At 42.8% G+C, this 20,999-nt stretch overlaps 1 protein-coding gene across 3 annotated transcripts in view; it reads left to right on the top strand.

The window, feature by feature from the left end:
- Positions 1-20,999, top strand: part of VAV2 (vav guanine nucleotide exchange factor 2) — a 141,709-nt gene that overhangs the window by 111,864 nt on the left and 8,846 nt on the right. For 2 of the 3 annotated variants that reach the window (XM_089535077.1, XM_089535076.1), the window contains exons 7-24: positions 354-422; positions 1,717-1,817; positions 2,524-2,623; positions 3,492-3,587; positions 5,391-5,459; positions 8,909-8,995; positions 9,317-9,402; positions 9,888-10,020; positions 11,373-11,482; positions 12,452-12,553; positions 13,337-13,425; positions 14,526-14,542; positions 15,557-15,572; positions 17,123-17,250; positions 17,972-18,046; positions 19,443-19,495; positions 20,578-20,694; positions 20,802-20,889. In XM_089535077.1, the coding sequence (XP_089391203.1) occupies positions 354-422; positions 1,717-1,817; positions 2,524-2,623; positions 3,492-3,587; positions 5,391-5,459; positions 8,909-8,995; positions 9,317-9,402; positions 9,888-10,020; positions 11,373-11,482; positions 12,452-12,553; positions 13,337-13,425; positions 14,526-14,542; positions 15,557-15,572; positions 17,123-17,250; positions 17,972-18,046; positions 19,443-19,495; positions 20,578-20,694; positions 20,802-20,889 (1,536 nt within the window). Of the gene's footprint in view, positions 1-353; positions 423-1,716; positions 1,818-2,523; positions 2,624-3,491; positions 3,588-5,390; positions 5,460-8,908; positions 8,996-9,316; positions 9,403-9,887; positions 10,021-10,843; positions 10,859-11,372; positions 11,483-12,451; positions 12,554-13,336; positions 13,426-14,525; positions 14,543-15,556; positions 15,573-17,122; positions 17,251-17,971; positions 18,047-19,442; positions 19,496-20,577; positions 20,695-20,801; positions 20,890-20,999 lie in introns of all 3 variants that reach the window. The other variant, XM_089535075.1, reaches the window with a different exon arrangement.

The following is a 20,999-nucleotide window of genomic DNA, read 5'->3' as shown; positions in this document are numbered from 1 at the left end:
CTAAAAATAATGGAATACTGTGCATTAAATATCAAATACCAATGGATGATGTCAATATTTGAGAACATATTGGGCACCGACATTTACAAAAGAGAGCTGGGAACAGCTGCAGTGCTCACTTAGCCTTGCCCTTTTATGGACTAGATTTTTAGATGCGGGGAAGAATTAACACTCCACTCAGCCCATCTGCATTCAGAAACGCTATAGCTCCAAGGGAGCTGTGCCCCTGCTTTCTCTCAAGAGGTAGACCAGCCACTCATGCTTGTCAAAAGATGTCATTCAAGAAGTTGTCAGCGGTGAAAATAAAACAATTGTGCCCCCGCTTCTCATTTATTTCTTATTTGCTTTTGCAGAATTACATGAATCCCTTAAGGTTGATCCTGACTCCTCAAGACATGGAAGCAATATTTATCAATCTGGAGGTAAATGCCATCTTAAGTATGAACCCTTCAGTCTTTCCCCTTTCTATGCGTTATTGCTGATGCTTTCTTCTCCATCTTTTTCTTCCCTTATTCTTGGATTTCAAGTTAAGTCCTAATGCAATGTGAGATCACTTTGAGGACAAGCCCTGGTTTCTGGGCCTTACTTTACCCACTCTCACCTTGAACACCTTTACCTGGTGTCAAACCAGTTATCATTGGAAAATCAGGACTGGTTTGGGGCAGCTAAGAAATCCGCAGCAAGGTCTGAGATAAACTCCAAAAATCACCTGAAGAAATTGGCCAGCTAAAATTGTTTGAGATCCTACAACTCCTTTTTGACAAACTGCCATAAGCAACTGATCCCGGTCAGCCCTAGGCATGTCATTCTTTACTAAGTTTCTTCTCAAAGGTAATGATGAGAAATTTCAGGAATTTTCTTCGCACAGCAAGAAAGTTTGTGAAAATTGCACAGTTTTTGAAGGCTGTTCGCAGTTTGGCAAGTGTTCTGCACAATATTCGCATGTGAAGGAAACAGCCTTTTCAGCACAGAAACAGAATTTTCTGCATATTAAATAATATTTCAATCAAGAAGTAATAATTCTTGCTTGGGGACAAAAGCTGTTTTCAGCACAGAAAAGACTTTTCTATACAAATCAACCATTAGGACTGGAGCGTGGCTTTGGCATGGCTTCTGGCCTCTTAGGACGCATGCATCATTTAAACAGCATACCTCCAAAGTGACCCGAAGCAGCTTTATTTTGCCCTGTCTGTTCAGGCCTCCTGTGTCTCAAACTGAGCCTGCCCTTTGATGGTCTTCGTTGTTCAGACAAATCTCCATGGTCATATTAAAACAAATCCACATGAAACCAGCCCTTGAAAAGCGAGAGGATGCTTGACACATTTATATTTCAGTATTACCCTTGAGGGCTATAACCATGGGGGAACTACAGGGAGATGTCACCATGTGATGATATTGCCCAATTTCCCATTTTTCCAGGCTATAGCTGCATTGTGCTGACACCACTGATCCTCAATTAGTGCTGTTTTATATGCACAAAAGCTACATGTATGGATCTGTCAGTGACGGGCTTTCAAGCTTAACTGCGTACGGTCTTTTATGCCATTTAAAAATATTTTTCATCCACAGGCGCTGTGTTAATTGTGGCTTGATGTGTCTTTCTCTCTCTTTCTCGCTTTACGGGTGTTTTAAACAAGCACAGTTCCATTGTCACTCTACCAGATGTGGCTCAGCTTTGCAGCTGCAATCTTTCCAACTCGGTTCCTTTGTTTTTAGGACCTCATCAAAGTGCACTTCAACTTCCTAAGAGCCATCGACGTTTCCATGATGTCTGGAGGGAGCAGCTTGGCCAAAGTGTTTCTAGAATTCAAAGAAAGGTAAAAAGCCAGGAAAAACTGTATGTGTGAGAACGTTTGTGCCTTCAAGTTGCCTGATGACTTACGGTGACCCATGAATTTAATAGGATTTTCCTAGGCAAGGAATATTCAGATGTGGTTTTGCTGGTACTTTCCTCCAAAATATAGTCTACAGTACCTGGGAACTGTTGGCAGTCTCCCATTCAAGTACTAACCAGGGCTGACCCTACTTAGTATCCAAGATCAGATGGGATCTGGTGCCTTTAGGTGGGTATGGAAGCAAAATGAAGGAGAACACTTCTCTAGGCATTTAGAGATCCTCCAGCACAATTCTGTCGTCAACCTCTAGCAGATGTTGACCACAGAGTTGTGTTGGAAGACCTAGAGATTCCTAGAAAAGTGTTCTCTCAGGTCCAAAATAATTAGTGATGTTTTATTTGCATTTTTGTTCACTTTCATGGGGGTCCTGCCTCCCTAACCCCAGCAAATGAGGAGGGCCTACTTTAAATCATGCCTAAGAGATGCCTACCCAATTCAGAAACTTCCCACAAAGGAGATTCCACCACCTTCCAAAGGACTGTTGAACAGCTCTTACTATCAGGAAGTCTTCCTAATGTTTAGATGAAATCTCTTTTCCTGTAATTTGAATCCACTCGTTCAATTTCTAAGTCTCTGGAGCCAAACCAAACAATGTCTTGATTTTTCTCCCTTGACTTCTTTCGTGCAGGCTCCTGATATATGGGGAATACTGCAGTCGGATGGAGAATGCCCAGACAACCCTCAACCATCTCATGGCCAATCGGGAGGATGTTCGGCAAAAAGTCGAGGTGACTGGGGACTGAGAATTCAGGATGAGAATTCAGGCCAGCCTACTGGAGCTTTGTGATCCATCCCTCTTCCCCTGATCCTACCTTTGCTCTTCATTTCCTCAAGCAGTTGTGTTTTTCTAAGTTGACTATGGGAATTTCTCTCTCTTGATTCCTTCTTCCAGCTGCATGATTGGCAACGGGACTGAAATTCCCACTTCATTTTCCCACCCTCAGCTTCATTTTGCAATCCAAAGAAAAGGCTTGCTGCAGGCTCCAAAATAGGGATACAATCAGTATGTAAAGAAATCTTGTAGAACCTTTAAGACTAACAACAAGAAAGATGTTGGCAGCATGAACCTTCATAGATGGAAGTCTACTTCCTTAAATGCATTTGGTGGAGATCTTTGAATTCTAGGCGTACAATTGCTAGGAAGGTTCATGCTTTTAGTAAAGCGTGTTCAGTTAATGAGGAATTTGGGGCAGATGAGGGCAGTGGCTGGAGTGCATCTACACTGTAGAAATAATGCAGTTTGGCACCACTTTAATTGCCATAGCTCCATCCAACCGAACCCTGTGTTTTGTGACACACTAGCACTCTTTGACAGAGAATGTTAAAGCTGCAAATCCCAGGATTACATAGGATGGAGCTACAGCACTTAAAGCGGTGTCAAACTGCATTATTTCTACAGTGTAGATGCAGCTATATATATTTAGCCATTTGTTAATGGTGTTGCTTTTTCCTATATACTGCCTATTCCTCATAATTCATGGGCTGTGTGTTTGCATGGGAGAAAAGGAAAACCTCTTTTTGGGGTGGGGGGGATGCCAAGTTGGTATTGGTCCAGATCTGTTTCATTCCCCTGCCCCTTTTTTGTTTCCCATGAAGGAATGCACCTTGAAGGTTCAGGATGGGAAGTTCAAATTGCAAGACCTGTTGGTGGTACCGATGCAAAGGGTCTTGAAGTATCACCTCTTATTAAAAGTAAGTGTCATCAAACCCCAGGATCCCTCCTCTTGAACTGACCTAAAAATCAAAGAGAAAATGGTCCTGGCTGATTTATAAGATGGGCAATGTCTTGAATTTGGAGTGTCCAAATCCCATAGTGGTGGCAAAGACAAGCCTCCTGCAATTCGTGTGGCTGCAACCATGAGTGTGGCTGAATACTAGAACCAGAATATGTCTTGTTGGATTAGAAGGTTGGATTTGATGGCTGTTCAGGTTCCCAACTCTATGATTCTATGATTCCATATGAAGAACCAGCATTCCTGATGCACCACCCCAACCACCTAAAAGCTGAAGCCTTGTTTAAACAAGGAGTAGGTTTTCATGTGTTTTCAATTGTTCCAAATTAATGACTTTAAGTGGATTCTTGTTTCATGCTTTTTACATTTTCTATCTCACTGATTGTTTTATCTGTTTATTGATTGATCGATTGATTTCACAAATCGAAAATGAAAAGAATGGGAAAAGGTGGGGAGAGAAAGACACACCTGTTTCATTCTGGTTTGTCGCGTCCGGAGGCCTCTTACTGCTTTCCCCTTTCAAAAAAAATGTAGCATTAGGGCAAATCTCTTTAAAACAGACTTTGGGGGTTAACCCAGACCCAGTCCTTAGGCATTCCATATGACATGCCCCCGCTCAGAAAATAATATGTAATTCCCCAAATTTCCATGTGCGAGATTTCATACGCACCCCTATTGTCCCTCCTCTTTTAAGCATTAATAGAGTCATTACTCCAGCTCCGCAGTGTGATGAAGTCTTCTGGTGCGCTGCGTGACCTTGGCTAATTCCACATTGTTTTCCACAAGAAACAATTAGTGGTTGTGGAATAAGTCTGCAAACAATCTGATTATGTGTGAAATTTCTTCTGTCAGCTCTGTGTTAACCAGCACATCAGCAACATCCCATAATTAAGTGATGGTGGATAGCAGCAGGCCTCTGTATTGCATCAATACACAGATGCAAACCCAGGGCTTGAAAATGGTACTTTTTTGGAATACCACTCCCAGAATATTCCAGCTAGGCTGGCTGGGCAATGTTGGCATTCCTAAAAAGTTTCATTTTCAAAACCTGGGTTTGCTTTTGTGTAATGATGCAAAGCACCAGTGCAAACCCAGGTCTTTAAAATGGTACTTTTTTGGAAGACTACTCCCAGAATCCACCAGCCAGCCTAGGTAGAGGATTCTGGGGTTGCATTTTTAAAAGTAGTGATGCAATACAAGAGCCAGTGACCTGAGTGTTGGACTACAACTCTGGTGATCAGGGTTCAGTTCCTCATTCAACCATGAAACCCACCTTGGGCAAGTGATATGCTCTCAGCCTCAGAGGAAAGCAATGGCAAACCATCACTGAACAAATCTTGCCAAGAAAACCCCATGATAGGCTCACCTTAGGGTTACTGTATGTCAGAAACGACTTGAAAGCACACAACCACAACGATTGATGTAAAACAGGCCTGCTGTTATCTACCACCATTGCCAAACTCTGTCCAAAGTACCACCATGCCCTCTCAACTCACCCTTCCATGCTACGTCTTTGACTACTTCATATGTAAGATGGAGCAAAACAGATGTGTATGGTAACAAACTCTGAAGTATTGTGTTGCTCAGTCTCCATAGTTTTGTTCCAAATGGGAATGCAAAACTGCATGTAGCTGCACTGATCTGTCTCAACACTTGTAGATCTTAATTGCTCATTCAGGACCAGGCCGTGGTGTTGTCCCTGTGAGCTCCATTGCAACAAGGCTCAGCACACTACTAATGGGCAGTTACAATTATCTTTCAGGAGCTCCTCAGCCATTCGTCTGATCGGCCTGAGAAGCAGTCACTCAAGGAATCTTTGGAGGCCATGCAGGTAGGAAACCACTTTGAGATGGCACTGGAGAGGTCTACTTCCAGTACCCTTCTAAGGTTTTATCAAAGAATGGTGGACTTTTGTGCTGCCATACATGGTCCTTCCATTCCCCTGCAAAGTCAGTCTCCTAACTGCCACCCATGAATGGTTGCAGAGCCACCAAACGTCCTTCTCCCAGGGAGATACTCAAAACTCCAAGAACCTAGTGGCTATTGCAGCAAGTCCTACCTGACCCCCAGGTTAGAGATATCATTGACCAGAGTCCACATATTTACAGCTTTCGTCATGGCCACAAAGGCAGGAAACCTGTGATTATGAGATTCATTTATAAGATTATGAGAATCCTACCTTCTCTAAGAGCTATCAGATGGAAGTCCTACAGTGGTGTTGATAGTGGATGAACACAATTACTTCTGGTACAGTCCATAAAAGTTTACAGTTCCCGAAACACGGTGTATTTGAAATTCTAGATCAAGAGAAGTCACTCTATTCTGTTTTGGTCAGACCTCACCTAGAATACTGTGTCTAGTTCTGGATACCACAATTCAAGAAGGATATTGACAATCTAGAGGTAGGCAACCAAAATGGTGAAAAGTCCGGAAACCATCCCTTATGAGGAGTGGCTTAGGGAGCTGGGTAGGTTTGGAGAAGAGAAGGTTGAGAGGGGACATGATAGCCCTGTTTAAATATTTGAAAAGATATCATATTGAGCCTGGAGCAAGCTTGTTTTCTGCCTCTCCAAAGACTTGGATACAGAGCAATAGGTTAAAATGACAGGGAAAGATATTCTACCTGAACTTTAGAAAGAATTCCCTGACTGTAAGAGCTGTTTGGCAGTGGAAGAAACTGCTTTGGAGTGTGGGAGGGCAAGTTACTTTTGGCATCCATTATCACTGAAGCATCCTTCAAGAGCGATGTATACTTAGAAGTGCCTGCCGTGTGTTCAGTTTCACTTACTTCCAAGTAAGTGTGCTTCGTATAGATTGCAGGGAGCCTGCCTTATTCTTGGGATGGCTCAATGACAATTGCTATCTTAATATTTCCAGGGTCACATAAGGAGACTGCAAGGGAAGGATGAATTATCTTTTGAGGGAAGATTTTCTGTCATTCCAAGAACTTGAAAATGTTACCTTTGCTTGGATGACAATGCCCAGAATCCCCAGTGGCTGGTGATTTGGGGAGCTGTCATCTGAGGAACGGTAACCTTTCCAAGCTTTGGACATGAATGGTTTGAAGAGTCCCCGACACGTTCCTTGCAGCTCTGCTGGAAAACCGCCAGCGTAATTAAAATGCATTTTTCCCGTCACAGTGAGAAGGGTTTTCCAGCCTTCCCGCAAAGACCGAGCATTAGAACGCAAGGCAGCATGCAAAGGACAGGCCTTCGGCAATTCCAGGGAGGCTCTAATCTTTGTTTGTCTTGCTAACTGTTGCTGCCAGGAAGGATTGGGAAACCAGGGGACAGCATGATATTATGAGACTTGCCACTTTGGCCTCTTTAAGTTTAGAAGGTCCGGACCCTGGGGCTCATCTTTGAAGTTCTCTATGCCATTTTATGCGGAACTGACAGAATGGAAGGAAAAGAGCTGAGGGGGAAAGGAGACGCAAGAGGAGGCTATGCAGAGATGCAATTCACACACACACACACACACACACACACACACACATATACACAGATCAGATACAGAACAGAAGCATTCCAATGAAAGGTCTGTTTCCTTATTTTTCCTTCTTTCCTTCCTTCCTTAGTATCACAGAGTTGTAAGAGACCCTAAGAGTCATCAAGTTGAACCCCTTTGCTAAAGTGCAGGATTGCCAGCTAAAGCATCCCCAATCCAGTCTCATTTTGAAGATAGTCAAAAGGATACATCACCACCTCTGAAGGCATTTGGTTCCTTTGCCAAACCACTCTGTCTGTCAAGATGTCCCTTCAAATGTTCCATCAAAATGTGCCCTCCTGTAATTCCAAACCTTTAGACCTAGTTCTAGTCTCAGAGGAAGCAAAGAACAAGCCTGCATATTGGAATCATATTAGTGCAACTGTGCAATGTGGACCCCCCCCCCCCCGCAACCCAACTATATCCTGGGGAATCATGGAATTTGTACTTTGGTGAGGCACTGGAGCATGTCTGGCTGAGATTTCTAAGTACTCCTCCATAAACTGCAAATCCCAGGGTGCCATCAGATGTCATCATGTCAGTTAAACTGGAATCATGGCACTATCATTGTGTACTGTGAAAGAGTCCCTGGTGTCAGCAGCTGACCCCTTTTGTGTATGTATATTGTGTAGCTGCTGACATTACATATGTGGACACAAGCCACAACAGTGTTAAATGAAAATAATGGCTAGATGTGTTCTGCAGCATTGGAAGTGGGAAAGGCGAGTGTGAGATGGAAGATAAATAAAATAATACTGTACATATATGGGCACCATGATTGTATTTATGTTTGGAATTGGAGCTGTGTTTATTTTATTTTAAATTTCTATCACACACACACACACTTGGTTGAAGTAGCCTGGTCACTTTGTTTTTGCACCAGTACAGAGTTGCAAGTCTGACATTGTAAAGAATTCAGAGTCTTCATGTGTCAGCTGTTGTCAAGATGTCTTTCTTTTGGAAGGAGGCAATCCCAGAAGAGGAACCCATGCAAACTTGCAGCTGGAGTGGCCAATTGTTATATTAATTTTTTTCTTAGGACAGGCCTACAATTTCCCCCATGACTTAATGTGTGTGCCCATAGAGTGCAAAGTCTGTGGGGAGATCCTGTGTGGCTTCCTTAGTCCTCCATCATTTGCTGCTCTCTTCCGTCCATCAGGAGAACTGCAACTCTGTAGCTGCAGAAGTCTTTTTTGTGTGTTGTGTGCCTTCAAGTTGTTTCCGATTTATGGCGACCCTAAGGAGAACCTGAGAGACACCGTGACATAGGGGTTTGAGTGTTAGGCTACGACTCTGGAGACGAGGATTAGATCCCCAGCTCAGCCATGAAACCCACTGGGTGAGCTTGGGCAAGTCACATACTCTCAGCCTTAGGGAAGGCAATGGCAAACCTCTTCTGGACAAATCTTGCCAAGAAAACCCCATGATAGGTTTGCTTTAGGGTCACCATAAGTCAGAAATGACTTGAACACCACCAACAACAAAGGTACCATGGGGTTTTCTTGGCAAGATTTATTCAGAGGAGGTTTGCCATTGCCTTCCCCAGAGGCTAAGAGAGTGTGACTGGCCCAAGGTCACCCAGTGGGTTTCATGACCGAGTGGGAATTGAACCCAGCGCCCAAACCACTATGCCATGCTGGTTTCAGGAACTCTTCTCAGTAGTGAAAAACAATGCAAAAGCATTTGTAGAAGTATGAGGGGTCCTTCCAACCATCCTTTTGTTGTGATGCCAGCTTTTGTTAATTCTTACCAACTAGGAATGTCTTACTCTGGCTTTCTGATCCATTTTTTCAGGACTTGGCCATGTACATAAACGAAGTCAAGCGGGACAAAGAGACTTTAAAGAAAATCAGTGAATTTCAGAGTTCTATAGAAAACCTGGTAAGGCCCCCAACCATCTTGAAGTCTTCTGCCTTCTCTTTGCAAAAATACTTAGCGGCTATAGTCTAACCACAACATAGGGGTACCTTGTGTGGAGGGCTGTCATGAGCGGAGATGGGCCCAGGCATACAGCCTTTTAAAGATGCTCCTTGTGGGACATATCTGAAGATCATTTGGGTGCTTGGTGGCCATTTCTGTATGTTTGGCATTTGTAACTCCATCCCATTGCCTTTCCTCTCTTTGCCATATTTTGAAGCATTTCATTACAACACTTATAACTTCTAACGGTCTGTTTTAACACTTCCTTGCCTTACCCTACAGCCAGTGAAACTGGAAGAATATGGGAGACCAAAGATTGATGGCGAGCTGAAGGTTCGATCAATAGTAAACCACACGAAGCAGGATAGGTGAGTGCAGAAGCAAAATGACAAATAATAAAAAGCTAATTTCAGAGAGACCAAATATTATCCATATTATGTGTATATGTGCCTTCAAGTCACCTGTCAACTTATGGTGACCCCATGAGTTCCAATAAGGCTTTCTTAGGCAAGGAATACTTAGATGTGGACTTGCCAGTACCTTCCTCTGAGATATAGCCTAGAGCACCTGGGATTTGTTGGCAGTCACCCATCCAAGTACTAACCAAGACTGACCCTGATTAGCTTCCAAGATCCAATTGGAACTTTTGCCTTTAGGGTATTTAGGCTCCTGTTATCCACATTATAGGTGACTTCCACCACTAGTAAAACCCGGGGTGGGCAACCTCAGATTCTGGGGTTGAATCTGTCTTTCCTGAGCTCCCAACCCAATCTTCAGGGCTTGCCCAGATAGCCATAACCAATGACACCAGTTGGGGTTCTGTATTTCTTTAAATTTTTATTCTTTCCTACAGGTATTTGTTTTTATTTGACAAAGTAGTGATTGTTTGCAAAAGGAAAGGCTACAACTATGAGCAAAAGGACATTATTGAACTGCTCTGCTACAAGATGACTGACGATCCCACAAATAACAAGGACATCAAGAAGGTGGGGGACTCAACGGATAGACTTTTCCAGCTTATGGAGAGGCAGTTTCTTTGCCTGTGTACCTCTTTCTGGGTTCTATGGGTCCAACTTTAACTGAATATTGTAAGCACAAATGCACTTGAAATCCAAATGTGTGTTGTTAACAACATCACAGTCTCACTGCCAGTGGGAGGAATCACTCTCTCTAAGGTCAGAACGAGGCAACCAGGCATGTGATCAATGCTGGATGCCTCGTTCTAATCTCAGAGAGACTTGGGACAGCAGCTAGCATAGCGGGACACACATGCAAACAGCCATCTGGTGTTGCAGTGGAATACCTAAAGTAACAGGGGGAAGTCAGGGCAACTTCAGGACCAGAATACTCCAAGTTGCTCCTGGAGTAGTTTGGCCCATTCATTAAAGACCACTAGAGATGGAGAGTCCACTGTTTTCCGTGACAGTCTATTCCATTGTTGAAGTTATTCCTGTCTAGGTGGACTCTCTTTTCTTGTCATTGGTTCATGTACTCGTCCGGTGATTTCCAAACTTTGGTCCTCCAAGTGTTTTGGATTGTAGCCCCATATTTCTTGATAGTTGGCCACGCTAGTTGAAAGTTGGAAGTCCCTAAGTTTGGAAACCACTGTTCAGGTCTCTGGAGCAGGAGGGCATCACACTCTTCCTAGTATTCTTCTTGTATTTACTCACTTTCTGGGGTTGGCCAAGAGTTGGTGTTGGGTTTGTAAGGGAATGTGTTGAGGCCAGTTTCCCGCTTTAGAACTTGGATGTAGGAGACTTGGTTTTAACCAGTTGTGTCTCCCTCCCTTCCCTCTGTCATGCTTCCCAGTCGCATGGAAAAATGGTAAGTGATATCTACATGTTCAAATGCCATTATTGCATTGATCATAGCACTTTGTATTTGTGAGTAGCACTGTGGAGCCTTTGGATGCTCTTTGCATGTATGGTTATATCCATCATTACAAATGGCTCTTTGAGGTAGGCCTGTCGTTGTCAGTGGCTGAAGCAAAGAAAGCTGCTTTTAGATTTTTATTATAATTATTATTTCTAGCTGTATTTCGGTTTAACCTCTGCAATCCCATATTGAAAGAAATACAAGATATTAATTAATTTATCAAAACATGGGAAATATCACTGTTTTAGACCACTGACTTCCAGAATCCCCCCTACCAACCTGGCAAGTTGGAAGCAAAAAAGTAACTTTTCTCTACCTTTGAGCATTCTCCAGTCCCCAAAGCAAATCCTGACAAGGTTCCTGGATCTTCTCCATGCCTGTTTGGTTGCTGTTTCACTGCTGCAGAAGACATGCTTTTGGGTTGCTACAACATCAGCCATTCCCTCTCCTGTTTCTTTTGTAGTGGTCCTATGGCTTCTACCTCACGCATCTCCAAGGCAAGCAAGGCTTCCAGTTCTTCTGCAAGACAGAAGATATGAAAAGGAAGTGGATGGAGCAGTTTGAAATGGCCATGTGAGATTCTCCTGGTTCATTGATGGTGATTGTTATGTTGGGAAATGTGAGAAATAGTAGTAGGTCTCTCAAGCAGAGTAATCGATTGGCAAGGCAGAAGCTGAACAACAACCAGCCCCATATTCCCAACCACACAGGGTCCAGAAGAGAAAAGCAGCCAACTTAATTTTGGCGGGGAGGAGACTGAATATAAGTAGCTTTACATACAACATTTGTCCATAATCATTTCTGAGTTCTAATGGAAGAAAGAGGGGGAAAGAAGAATGGCTTCATGTTAGAGTGATGCATGAAGAGAGTGAGTATAGATAGACAGACAAACAAGAAAGTCTTCAAATATGCAAACAGGTAGTAGTTAGTATAGGTAGGTAAATAGTCACTAACCCTGACATGATGATGATGATGATGATGATGATGATGATGATGATGATGATGATGATGATGGAGAAACCAACACAGAAAAACTGTTTGTTTTTATCTGTCTTCCTCTGCCTCAGCTCAGGGCCTGGTTGAGGCACATTAACACATTAAATATTAATTCCTCAGCAATGTTGCTTTCTTTGCAAAAAAAATTGCTGTAATTGAGGGTTTGTTATGCATAAAATTTGCACATGGTTGATTTGCATAGAAAACGGCATTTTCTGCAATTAATATTGAAATATTATTTTCCTGCACAGAAAATGCTGTTTTCTATACAAAACAGTGATGTGAAAATTTTGCACATAATAAGTCCTGAATTGCGAATAGCCTTCAATATATTTGTCCAGTCTGGAAAAAAACAAAGCTGAAGCAGAAAGCATTGGGCAAGTATAAATGGCAAGGAGGAGGTATCTTTAGATGCCTGGTTCACTGCCCCCAAAAGCCTCCAGGTGATTCTGGAAAAGAACATGAAATGTTACTTGATTGGGGTTTTGGAAAAATTGTTGTACTTTTTTGCCTCTTGAGTGTGTTTGTGTTTTGCTTTCTTCCTAGGTCTAACATTAAGCCAGAGAAAGCCATGGCCAACAACCACAATTTTCAGATGTACACGTTTGACAAGACAACTAACTGCAAAGCATGCAAGATGTTTTTAAGGTAAGAAAAATAAATTCTCCATACATGACTACATTTGGCTGTTCTCTGCACATGTTTCACAAATGCAAGGGAGCGCATGTCTCCAGAGAACAGCGCTAAAGCATTTCTCATGCAGTATCAGCCTTTACCTGCTTAGAGTATTGTGTCCTTATGGATTTTGAATTCTCTGGCAAGAATGTTTCTGACCCAGTCATGAACAAGAGTACATGGTTTTAGAATAATATTCTTGCTTCTGAGCTGAGTGTATTCCACTAGGAATACCTTGGAAGCAATCAATCTACAGTTAGCTAAGCTTTGCAAAACTCTTCCTTGCTTTCTGCATTGGGAGGTTTGCATAACAGGTTCTAGCACTGAAATTAGAAAGACCCAGAAGTGCCCATGGAACATGCTTACGATTTGGAGAAAGTCTTTGGCCAATGAAATCTAATATGTCTCTATGAACCTATAACCACAGATCATGAGTATTTTGAGGTGGATGCCTTTATTAGTGATAGTCAAGTGTCTGCACCCCAGAACAAATTTGGATTTAATCTGTGTTTTTCAAGCTTGGCCTCATTTTGAACAAAGACGTCCTTCCATTGTCCTTGGAGCAGAGGGATGGTTAGAAGACCAGTCTGTTTTATCTTTGTGCAGTTTGACATTGTGCCTTTTCTTGATCCCATCCACCTAACAAATGTGTTGTTCCGGCAAGACTGTGTCTGTGATTTGCCACATTAAAAGATGTTGGGGGAAAGTGCCATGCTAGCAAATTTTAGCAATGCTCTCCACTTCGTCTTTCCCCAGAGGAACCTTCTACCAAGGCTACCAGTGCATGAAGTGCAAAGTTGGTGCTCACAAGGAATGTTTGGAGATCATCCCACCCTGCAAAATCAGTAAGTTCTCTCCAAGTCAAAAGATGCTGTTTACAATCCAGCTCTACACACGTGTGCAATTTTGAGACAATTCATTTTTAAGTTTGTATATTAATCCTGAGTCTATGTGCTGTAGTAGTTTGGGTGTTGGACTAGGACTCCAGGAGACCAGGGTTCAAATCCCTAGTTGTCCATGGAAACCTACTGGGTCACCCAAGGTAACTCACACCCTCTCAGCCTCAGAAAAAGGCAAAGGCAAACCCCTCTGAACAAATCTTCCCAAGAAAACCCTTGGATAAGGTCTCCCACAAGTTTGACTTGACATGAATGCACATAACAACACTTTGAAACCTAGGCTGTGTTTCGTGCCTCTGCTTTCAAACAAATACTTGTTGATTCCAGAGGTAACTAAAATCTCCCCAAAATAAGTCTTTTCCCCAGCCAATAGTCTTAAAAGTAACTTTTCCCAAGCACTGGTTCTTGCGGCAAAAAAACAGCAGAGGCATAAGTCAGCTGAGAAGATATTTGCATCTGTTAAAATGGGTTCTACTTCTTCATTCCTTCATATGGACTGATGCCATTGTCCTCATGTTAGCTGCAGCAGACAGAGAAATCACTTCTGAGTTATTCCTGCAGCATGGGAATAAAATAAAATGAATTTTTCAAGGCATGCATCAGGTCATCTCACAACACAAAACAGACAGTATTTCTCTATTATTTTGCCCTGTGTGCCTCTTTCCATCCTTTTTGTTCAGAAGGATGCTATATAGATGCTGTGTCCCATTGATCTAAGTGTCAAGAATAAAAGAATTGCTCTGCTCCAAAGACCTTACAACCTGAATTGTGAAGGTGGGTCAGAGTCGGAGGAGAGTAGAGAGTAGAGGGAAGGAAGAGATGCACTGATAACAAGAAGCTAAGAAGTGGAAAGCAGGGATTATTGAGGGGCTAGTCTAGAAACTAAAATCTAACCACTTGTTAGGCAGCTTGAGCTTTTTCTTACAAGATTTCAATCGCCGACATAATTGGAACCGTTTCCGCCTGTTGGCTAAACAGAAGATTGAGATGGTTAATTTTACTGCCTGCACTGACCAGTCATTCCACTTTTAATTTTTAACTTTTAGGTTCTCCACCAGACCAGGTAAGCTCCACTGCTTTTTTACTACTTCCTCTCTGGGAAGGATGGGGTGGGGTGGCCTTGGACTTTGTTGTGTGCATTCCAATATTTGCAAAAGGGGGTGGTGGATAGAGGCTGTTAGATGAAGAGGAAAGTTCCCACATGTGCATGGGGGGTGAGACAGCTTTTGGAGACATCCCACAGCCATTTGCCATTTGGATACCTCCTTCTATAATATTCTGCAAAGACATTGCAGAAGGGAATATCCTGTAATTCCTTCTGCAGCACCTTTGTTTCGGGTGCGGAACGGCAACCAGAGGCTGCCAAGCCCAGTGTAGTACTCATACTGGCTTAACTAAGGGTTATACCACCTCAAGAATTTTGGCCTCTGCATCCTCCCTTCCCCAAAGAAAAGAAAAGGGTGCAAACCTGTAACAGTGCTGAAGAAATTGCACTCTGTAGTTAAAACACCACACTTAACGTGTAAGGCTCCTGTGCACACATATTTTGTGTACCATGCAATCATTTCTTCTTGTCTCTCCAAGGAGGTAATTGAACTTTTAGATTGACTCTCAGCAGCAATCTGAAGTCAACGCAGCCTTTTCTCAACTGTTCATCCACAATTTGGGTAGCACTCCCAGCTTCTCTTTTTTTAAATGAACGGGTTCAAGAATAAAGCTTAGCTTTTTCATTCTCAAATCTTCAAATGCTTTATACATATAACAAGAGCCCTTTAAGGTAGGTCAGTATACTTGTCCCCATGTTAACTGCGGGGGAGAAAAGGTTGATTCTAAAAAAATAACTGGTTCTGTGCTGCTGAATCTGCCATTGATAATTGATTGATTGATTCAATCATTCATTCACTCAGATCAATATATGGGAAGAATCCAATTTGCTTGTTCTTGAGTCCCAGTCTTGGGGAAGAGTTGGGTTATAAATAATGTAATGAATGGATGGATTGCTTGTTCCGGCCGCCAGAGTAATCTATGACCAAAATAACTTGGATTTTAAAGCTTTCTTTTCTCTGTCTCTTGGCAGGACTCGCTGAATATAGGTAAGGTTATAATTTTCAGCTCGTTCATTATTAGTTCTGTCGTTTTGTTTCAGAATACCCCTGAGGACCAGTACCATTGTTTGCCCCAGAAGATTAGCGAGACTTAAATAAGGGAATTTTGGTTGTGTAAGAAATGCCGACAGGTTAATGACCCTCTTTGCTTGTCACAGTTGGTACTGAATTGAGAACACTGATATGCAAAGCACCTGCCCCATGTTGTATCATTATGCTGTCATGTTTATTGCCAGCCAACCCCTCTTTTTTCTGCCCCCTTTTTTGCAAGCTGTCTAGAAAATGTTAACTGATTCAGACAGAGAGTAGTCCTCACTAAATGAACATCTGCACCCAGTAATTTGTCAGCAAGCAAATTCCAGGTTTCCTTTCCAAATTTCCTCGCTGAGCAAATTCGACAAGAAATGGATGTGCCTTATTCGTGCAGCTTCTGGCAAGGTATAGGTATGTCTTTGGCTGTCCTTGCTGCTAAAGGTGCCTCCAAAGGTATCTCTACCCAAAAATGCTTTAAATAATAGAAAAAAAGTCAGAAGCAAAAGCGACCAAATTTTCACTTCTGGTATTGATTTGGGGGGTTTGGAGGAGAGGTTGGATGCAGAGGACCTTGGGTCACAACTGTGCATAAAACAAGAGTAAGACACCATTTGCAGAGTCCTCCAAGAGCAGGGAAAGAAATGTTTTTATGGTTTAAAAGAATTCTGCTCCGCGGGCAATGTTGGGAACCACAATGACAGGCTTAAGAACATACATACTATGGGGTTTATTTTGCTTACTCCTTTCATATTTGCCCACCCTTAAAAAAATAAGAATTCTGCTGCACTCCAAGCAATTGAAATCTGGAGACTGGAGGCAGGATTTTTATTGTTCCTTTATTTTGCACACATGCATGCATTATAACTATACTCTGCTGTAACGCAACAAAAATATCAATGATGTGACAGATTAGACTTTCAGAGGGTGAATCTTCACTGTAGAAATAATGCAGTTTGACACCGCTTTAACTGCTGAAGCGCTATTCCATGGAATCCTGGGATTTGTACTTTTGCAATACTTTAGCCTTCTCTAGCCAAGGGTTTTGATGCCTCACCAAACTCCAAGTCCCAGGATTCAGTAGGATGGAGCCATGGCTTTTTAAGTGGTGCCAAACTGCATTATTTCTACAGTGCAGATGCACCCAGAGTGTATCTGCCTTATATCATTATATCACTTTGAGACTACTTTAACTGTCACGGCTCCATCTTATGGAAGCCTGGGGTTTGTACTTTGGTGAGTTACTTAAAATTCTTTGGTGGCGAGATCTAGTGCCTACCTGCAGAGAATTCTAAGCCCCTTCCCAGACTACAAATCCCAGGATTCCATGGGATGGAGCCATAGTAGCTAAAGTGGTATGAAACTGTTATAACTGTATAATACAGAGAGAGAGAGTAGCACCTTGTTAGTTACTGGCAGTTCACTTGCAGCTAGAAACATTTCTTCTGCCTCTTCCTCTCCTCTGAAGGAGCCATCATCCAGCTCTTCCTTTCCCTGCTCCTTTCTAGGTCCCAAAATGGTGGCTGTTCAAAATTATCATGGGAACCCGGCTCCTCCAGGGAAACCTGTGTTGACATTTCAAACGGGAGAAGTGATAGAGCTGCTCAGAGGGGACCCAGAGTCGCAGTGGTGGGAGGTGAGTGCGAATCTTCTGGGACTGTTTAGGCAGTAACAAAACAAGTCCAGTGTTTCACAGCATGACATTTGTGACAAGAGACCAGGGGATAGGGGCAGACTGTAGATGGCATGGGGTAGGAGACACTGATAACTATAGCAGGATAACCTGAAGCAACAGACCTAGTTAAATATGTCTTGACCTGGGAATTGATTGTCTTTACCGAAACTGCAAAGAGGTCACACAACCCATTAATGGAAAAAAAATAGCCCTGTCTTCTCCATGCACCCTGCTTTGTTTTTCTTCGTTTCAACATGATACATGCACAGGAAAGAGTCTGATTGATTCATTGATTGATTGACGGATGGATGGATGGATTGATCTATTTATTTTCTCATCTTACACCCAGAATGGGACCCAAAGTGTCTCACAAGTTAAAACAAAATACTGTGGAAGCAGTTGATAATACATAAATTTAAAAAATAATAATTGTAAGATAGTGAAAAGTGAAATCAAGACTGCATTGAAACTGCAGAAATATCCCAGTTTCACACTGCTTTAACTACCATGGCTCCATGCTATGGAATTCTAGAGTTTGTAGTTTGGGCACCAGACAATTCAAATTCCTTTCCCACAGCAGTATTTAAGATCAGTTGCCAAAGCCATTTTCTTTCTCTTGGGACTGAAAACATCTTCTCTCTCAGAGCTTCTGCCGTGATTCCTTCTTCATCTTTATTTCTAGGGACGGCTAATCTTGTCCAAGAAGTCTGGTTATTTCCCCAGTTCGTTGGTCAAACCCTGTCCTGTGGATGCAAGGGTAAGGATAAAGGAAGAATCCTGATGCTGGACCAGACCAGACATCCATCAGATCTAGATCTTACTTTCTCACAACAGCTGGGGACTTATCAGCAGACCCAGGAACCCATTCACACTATAGAATTATAGCGTTATGATTCCACTAACTTCCAGGTGTCAAAATTCACCCTCTGGTATCGGAGGATTTAGATACAGATTGCCAGGAATTTACAGCTCCTAATGATGGCAGCCTCTCCAAGTCTGAAGAGCTGGAGGCTGAGACAGTGAGAGACCCTGAAGACACATCACCAACCTTTGGCGAAAGACAAAGAGATAGGGAGACGCTGTGCCATTCCCAGTGACTGTTAAATAGGCTACATAGATTAATTAGGCACCCAATGTTTGGAGACAGCTGACTATAAATCTTCCAGCAGCTCAGTTGCTTGCCACTGTCTTATCTGAGTGACTGGCAGAACTCTTCATGTTTGTGTTTTCCTTGGATTGACTACACTTTCACAACTCTGTTTACTCCTTGCTGGCTTCTTGTATCAAGACTACTGACTTGCTGTAATGACTTCTGGACCAGCTGATGACCACCCTCTTTCTTCTCTCTTCATCTGGTTTGGATAGCCTGTGATAGACTTGGACTAGATGAATGACCCAACAGCTTTTGTATGCCAACCCCTGCTGCCTGGGCCACTTCTTGACACCATGGTTTCACTCTATGGAATTCTAAAATTGGTAGTTGAGAATTGCTCCTCCTGGAACTACCAATCCCAGGATTCCATGGGCAATTAAAGTTGAATCATAGCACTATAATTCTGTAATGTGAATGGACCTTTGGAAGAGAAACACATTTCCCCTTGCCAAGTGGCTTTCAGTTCTAGCAGGTTACCTCCCTGAAAGCAAAGATGCCATCCCTGGGACAGAATCTGAATCTTTTGGGGTCACAGTACATCCCTATGGGCTTCCCCAAACAATCACACCCCTTACTTGTTGTAGATTCCCAGCTTCTAATCCATGCAACTCCTATGGATTAGTAATTGCTCTAGAATGGTATCTGTTGGTATTTTTGGAATTTGGCCCCTGAGAACTTATCCCAGATTGTAAGAGGCTCCTCACCCTTCCTCTAGCTTTGTGTCTAAAGGCTGTGGAATTTACGCATCTTGAAACCAAACGTCCTCCCTTCCTTGGCATGCTCCAATCTGTGGATCTGTTTTTTCTCCCAAAGAGTAACTGTCGGAGGCGGGAGGCAACTTTCCTCCTCTATTGTCCTTGTTCGGGTTGCAGTTAATAACTCATAAAAGTAGTTGGTCTATTAAAAAGCCACGCACTGCCAAGAAAACCCATCAGGAATGATCTATCGCCTAATTAGGATGCCTCTGCAGCAGTAATATTCTCCATTCTCTCTTCCGTAGCCTCCCAGCACCCGACCCTCATCGCGAGAGATGGACTACTCGGCCTACCCTTGGTGAGTGGCTCTGTGGGGAGTAAGGTTATCGGATGGTGCCATTGGAGCAAATGCTCCAGAGCCATTGGAGATTAGATACTGCAGGGGAAATGTCCCCATGGCTAATGCTGGGATGGATCAGGAGGCTGTGCCAGTGAACCAAAGATTCACCTTTATTTTAATAAATGCATTTCAGTCTGACAATTTAACAGATGGTATATTTAGCCAGGGGAAGAGAAGGTTAAAGGGTGACATGATAGCCATGTTTAAATATTTGAATGGGTGTCATATTGAAGATGGAGCAAGCTTGTTTTCTGCTGCTCCAGAAAATAGGACATGGAGCAATGGATGAGAACTACAGGAAAGGGGGTACCACAAAAACAATAAAGAGCTGTTCAAATATGGGATACTCTGCCACAAAGTGTTGCAGTCTCCATCTTTGGAGGTTTTATTAGAAGTTGTATATTCCTGCGTGGCAGAATGAGGTTGAACTGGATGGCCTTTGGGGTCTCTTCCTACTCTAGGATTCTATGTTCCTGACATAGGCCCCATACAGACAAACCAAAATAAAGCTGCTTTGGGTCACTTTGGAGGCATGCTCTTTCAATGATGCATGCATCCTAAGAGTCCAGAAGCTGCACCAAAGCTGCGCTCCAGTTCTTAGGACTGGATCGTGACTTTGACGTGGCTTCCAGATGCTTAGGAGGCATGTATCACTTAAACAGCATACCTCCAAAGTGACTCAAAGCAGCTTTATTTTGGCCTGTCTGTATGGGGCCATAGTTTTCCTATGTACATTGCAAATGGCTCAAGCTCTGTTTTTGCAGTAATAATAGTTTATAAAACAGAATCCTGTGGCCTGTTTAAAAGACAAATGGATGCTTCTTGAGGTTTCCAGGAAAGGCAATTTATCTTTTTAAAGGAAGGCAGCAAATTAAAGAGCAGCCTGGCGGGCTCTGGATAGGTAAGGAGCCGCAAAAAGTGTGTAGGTGCCAAACTTGGCCCAACCATGTGTTGCCTGGGCTATCCATGTATGACATGAATGGGAAAATGTGGGTAAGTGCAGGCATCCTTCTAACAAAGAGTGTATTTTTCTCCTGTAGGTTTGCAGGCAATATGGAGAGGCAGCAGACAGACAACCTCCTCAAGTTGCACTGCAGTGGGACATACTTGATCCGCGAAAGGCCGGCAGAGGCTGAGCGTTTTGCCATCAGCATTAAGTAAGTGACTTCACTGCAGCTGTTTGTCTGGGATAGCCCTTATTTCTTGGCACGTTTCTTTGTTTCCTGTTCATTTATTCAACTCTTTTATTTTATTCCCTCCCCAGATTTAATGATGAAGTGAAGCATATTAAGGTGGTGGAAAAAGACAATTGGATCCACATCACAGAAGCCAAAAAATTTGAAAGCCTTTTGGTAGGGCTTTTGTTTTTTCAGTGATCTATACTTGTAGCTTTGGGGTTTGTTCGTTCTGTTGGCTTGAATTAAGGATTGACTCTTGAGAAGGTTCATGGGTTTTGATCTCT

Source organism: Sceloporus occidentalis, unplaced genomic scaffold (assembly GCF_023333645.1).
Source record: "Sceloporus occidentalis isolate IW3139 unplaced genomic scaffold, rSceOcc1.0.p SCAF_8, whole genome shotgun sequence".
NCBI classification, from domain to species: Eukaryota; Metazoa; Chordata; class Lepidosauria; order Squamata; family Phrynosomatidae; genus Sceloporus; species Sceloporus occidentalis.
Note: the sequence above shows the minus strand (reverse complement) of the source record. Positions and strands in the feature narration are given on the sequence as shown.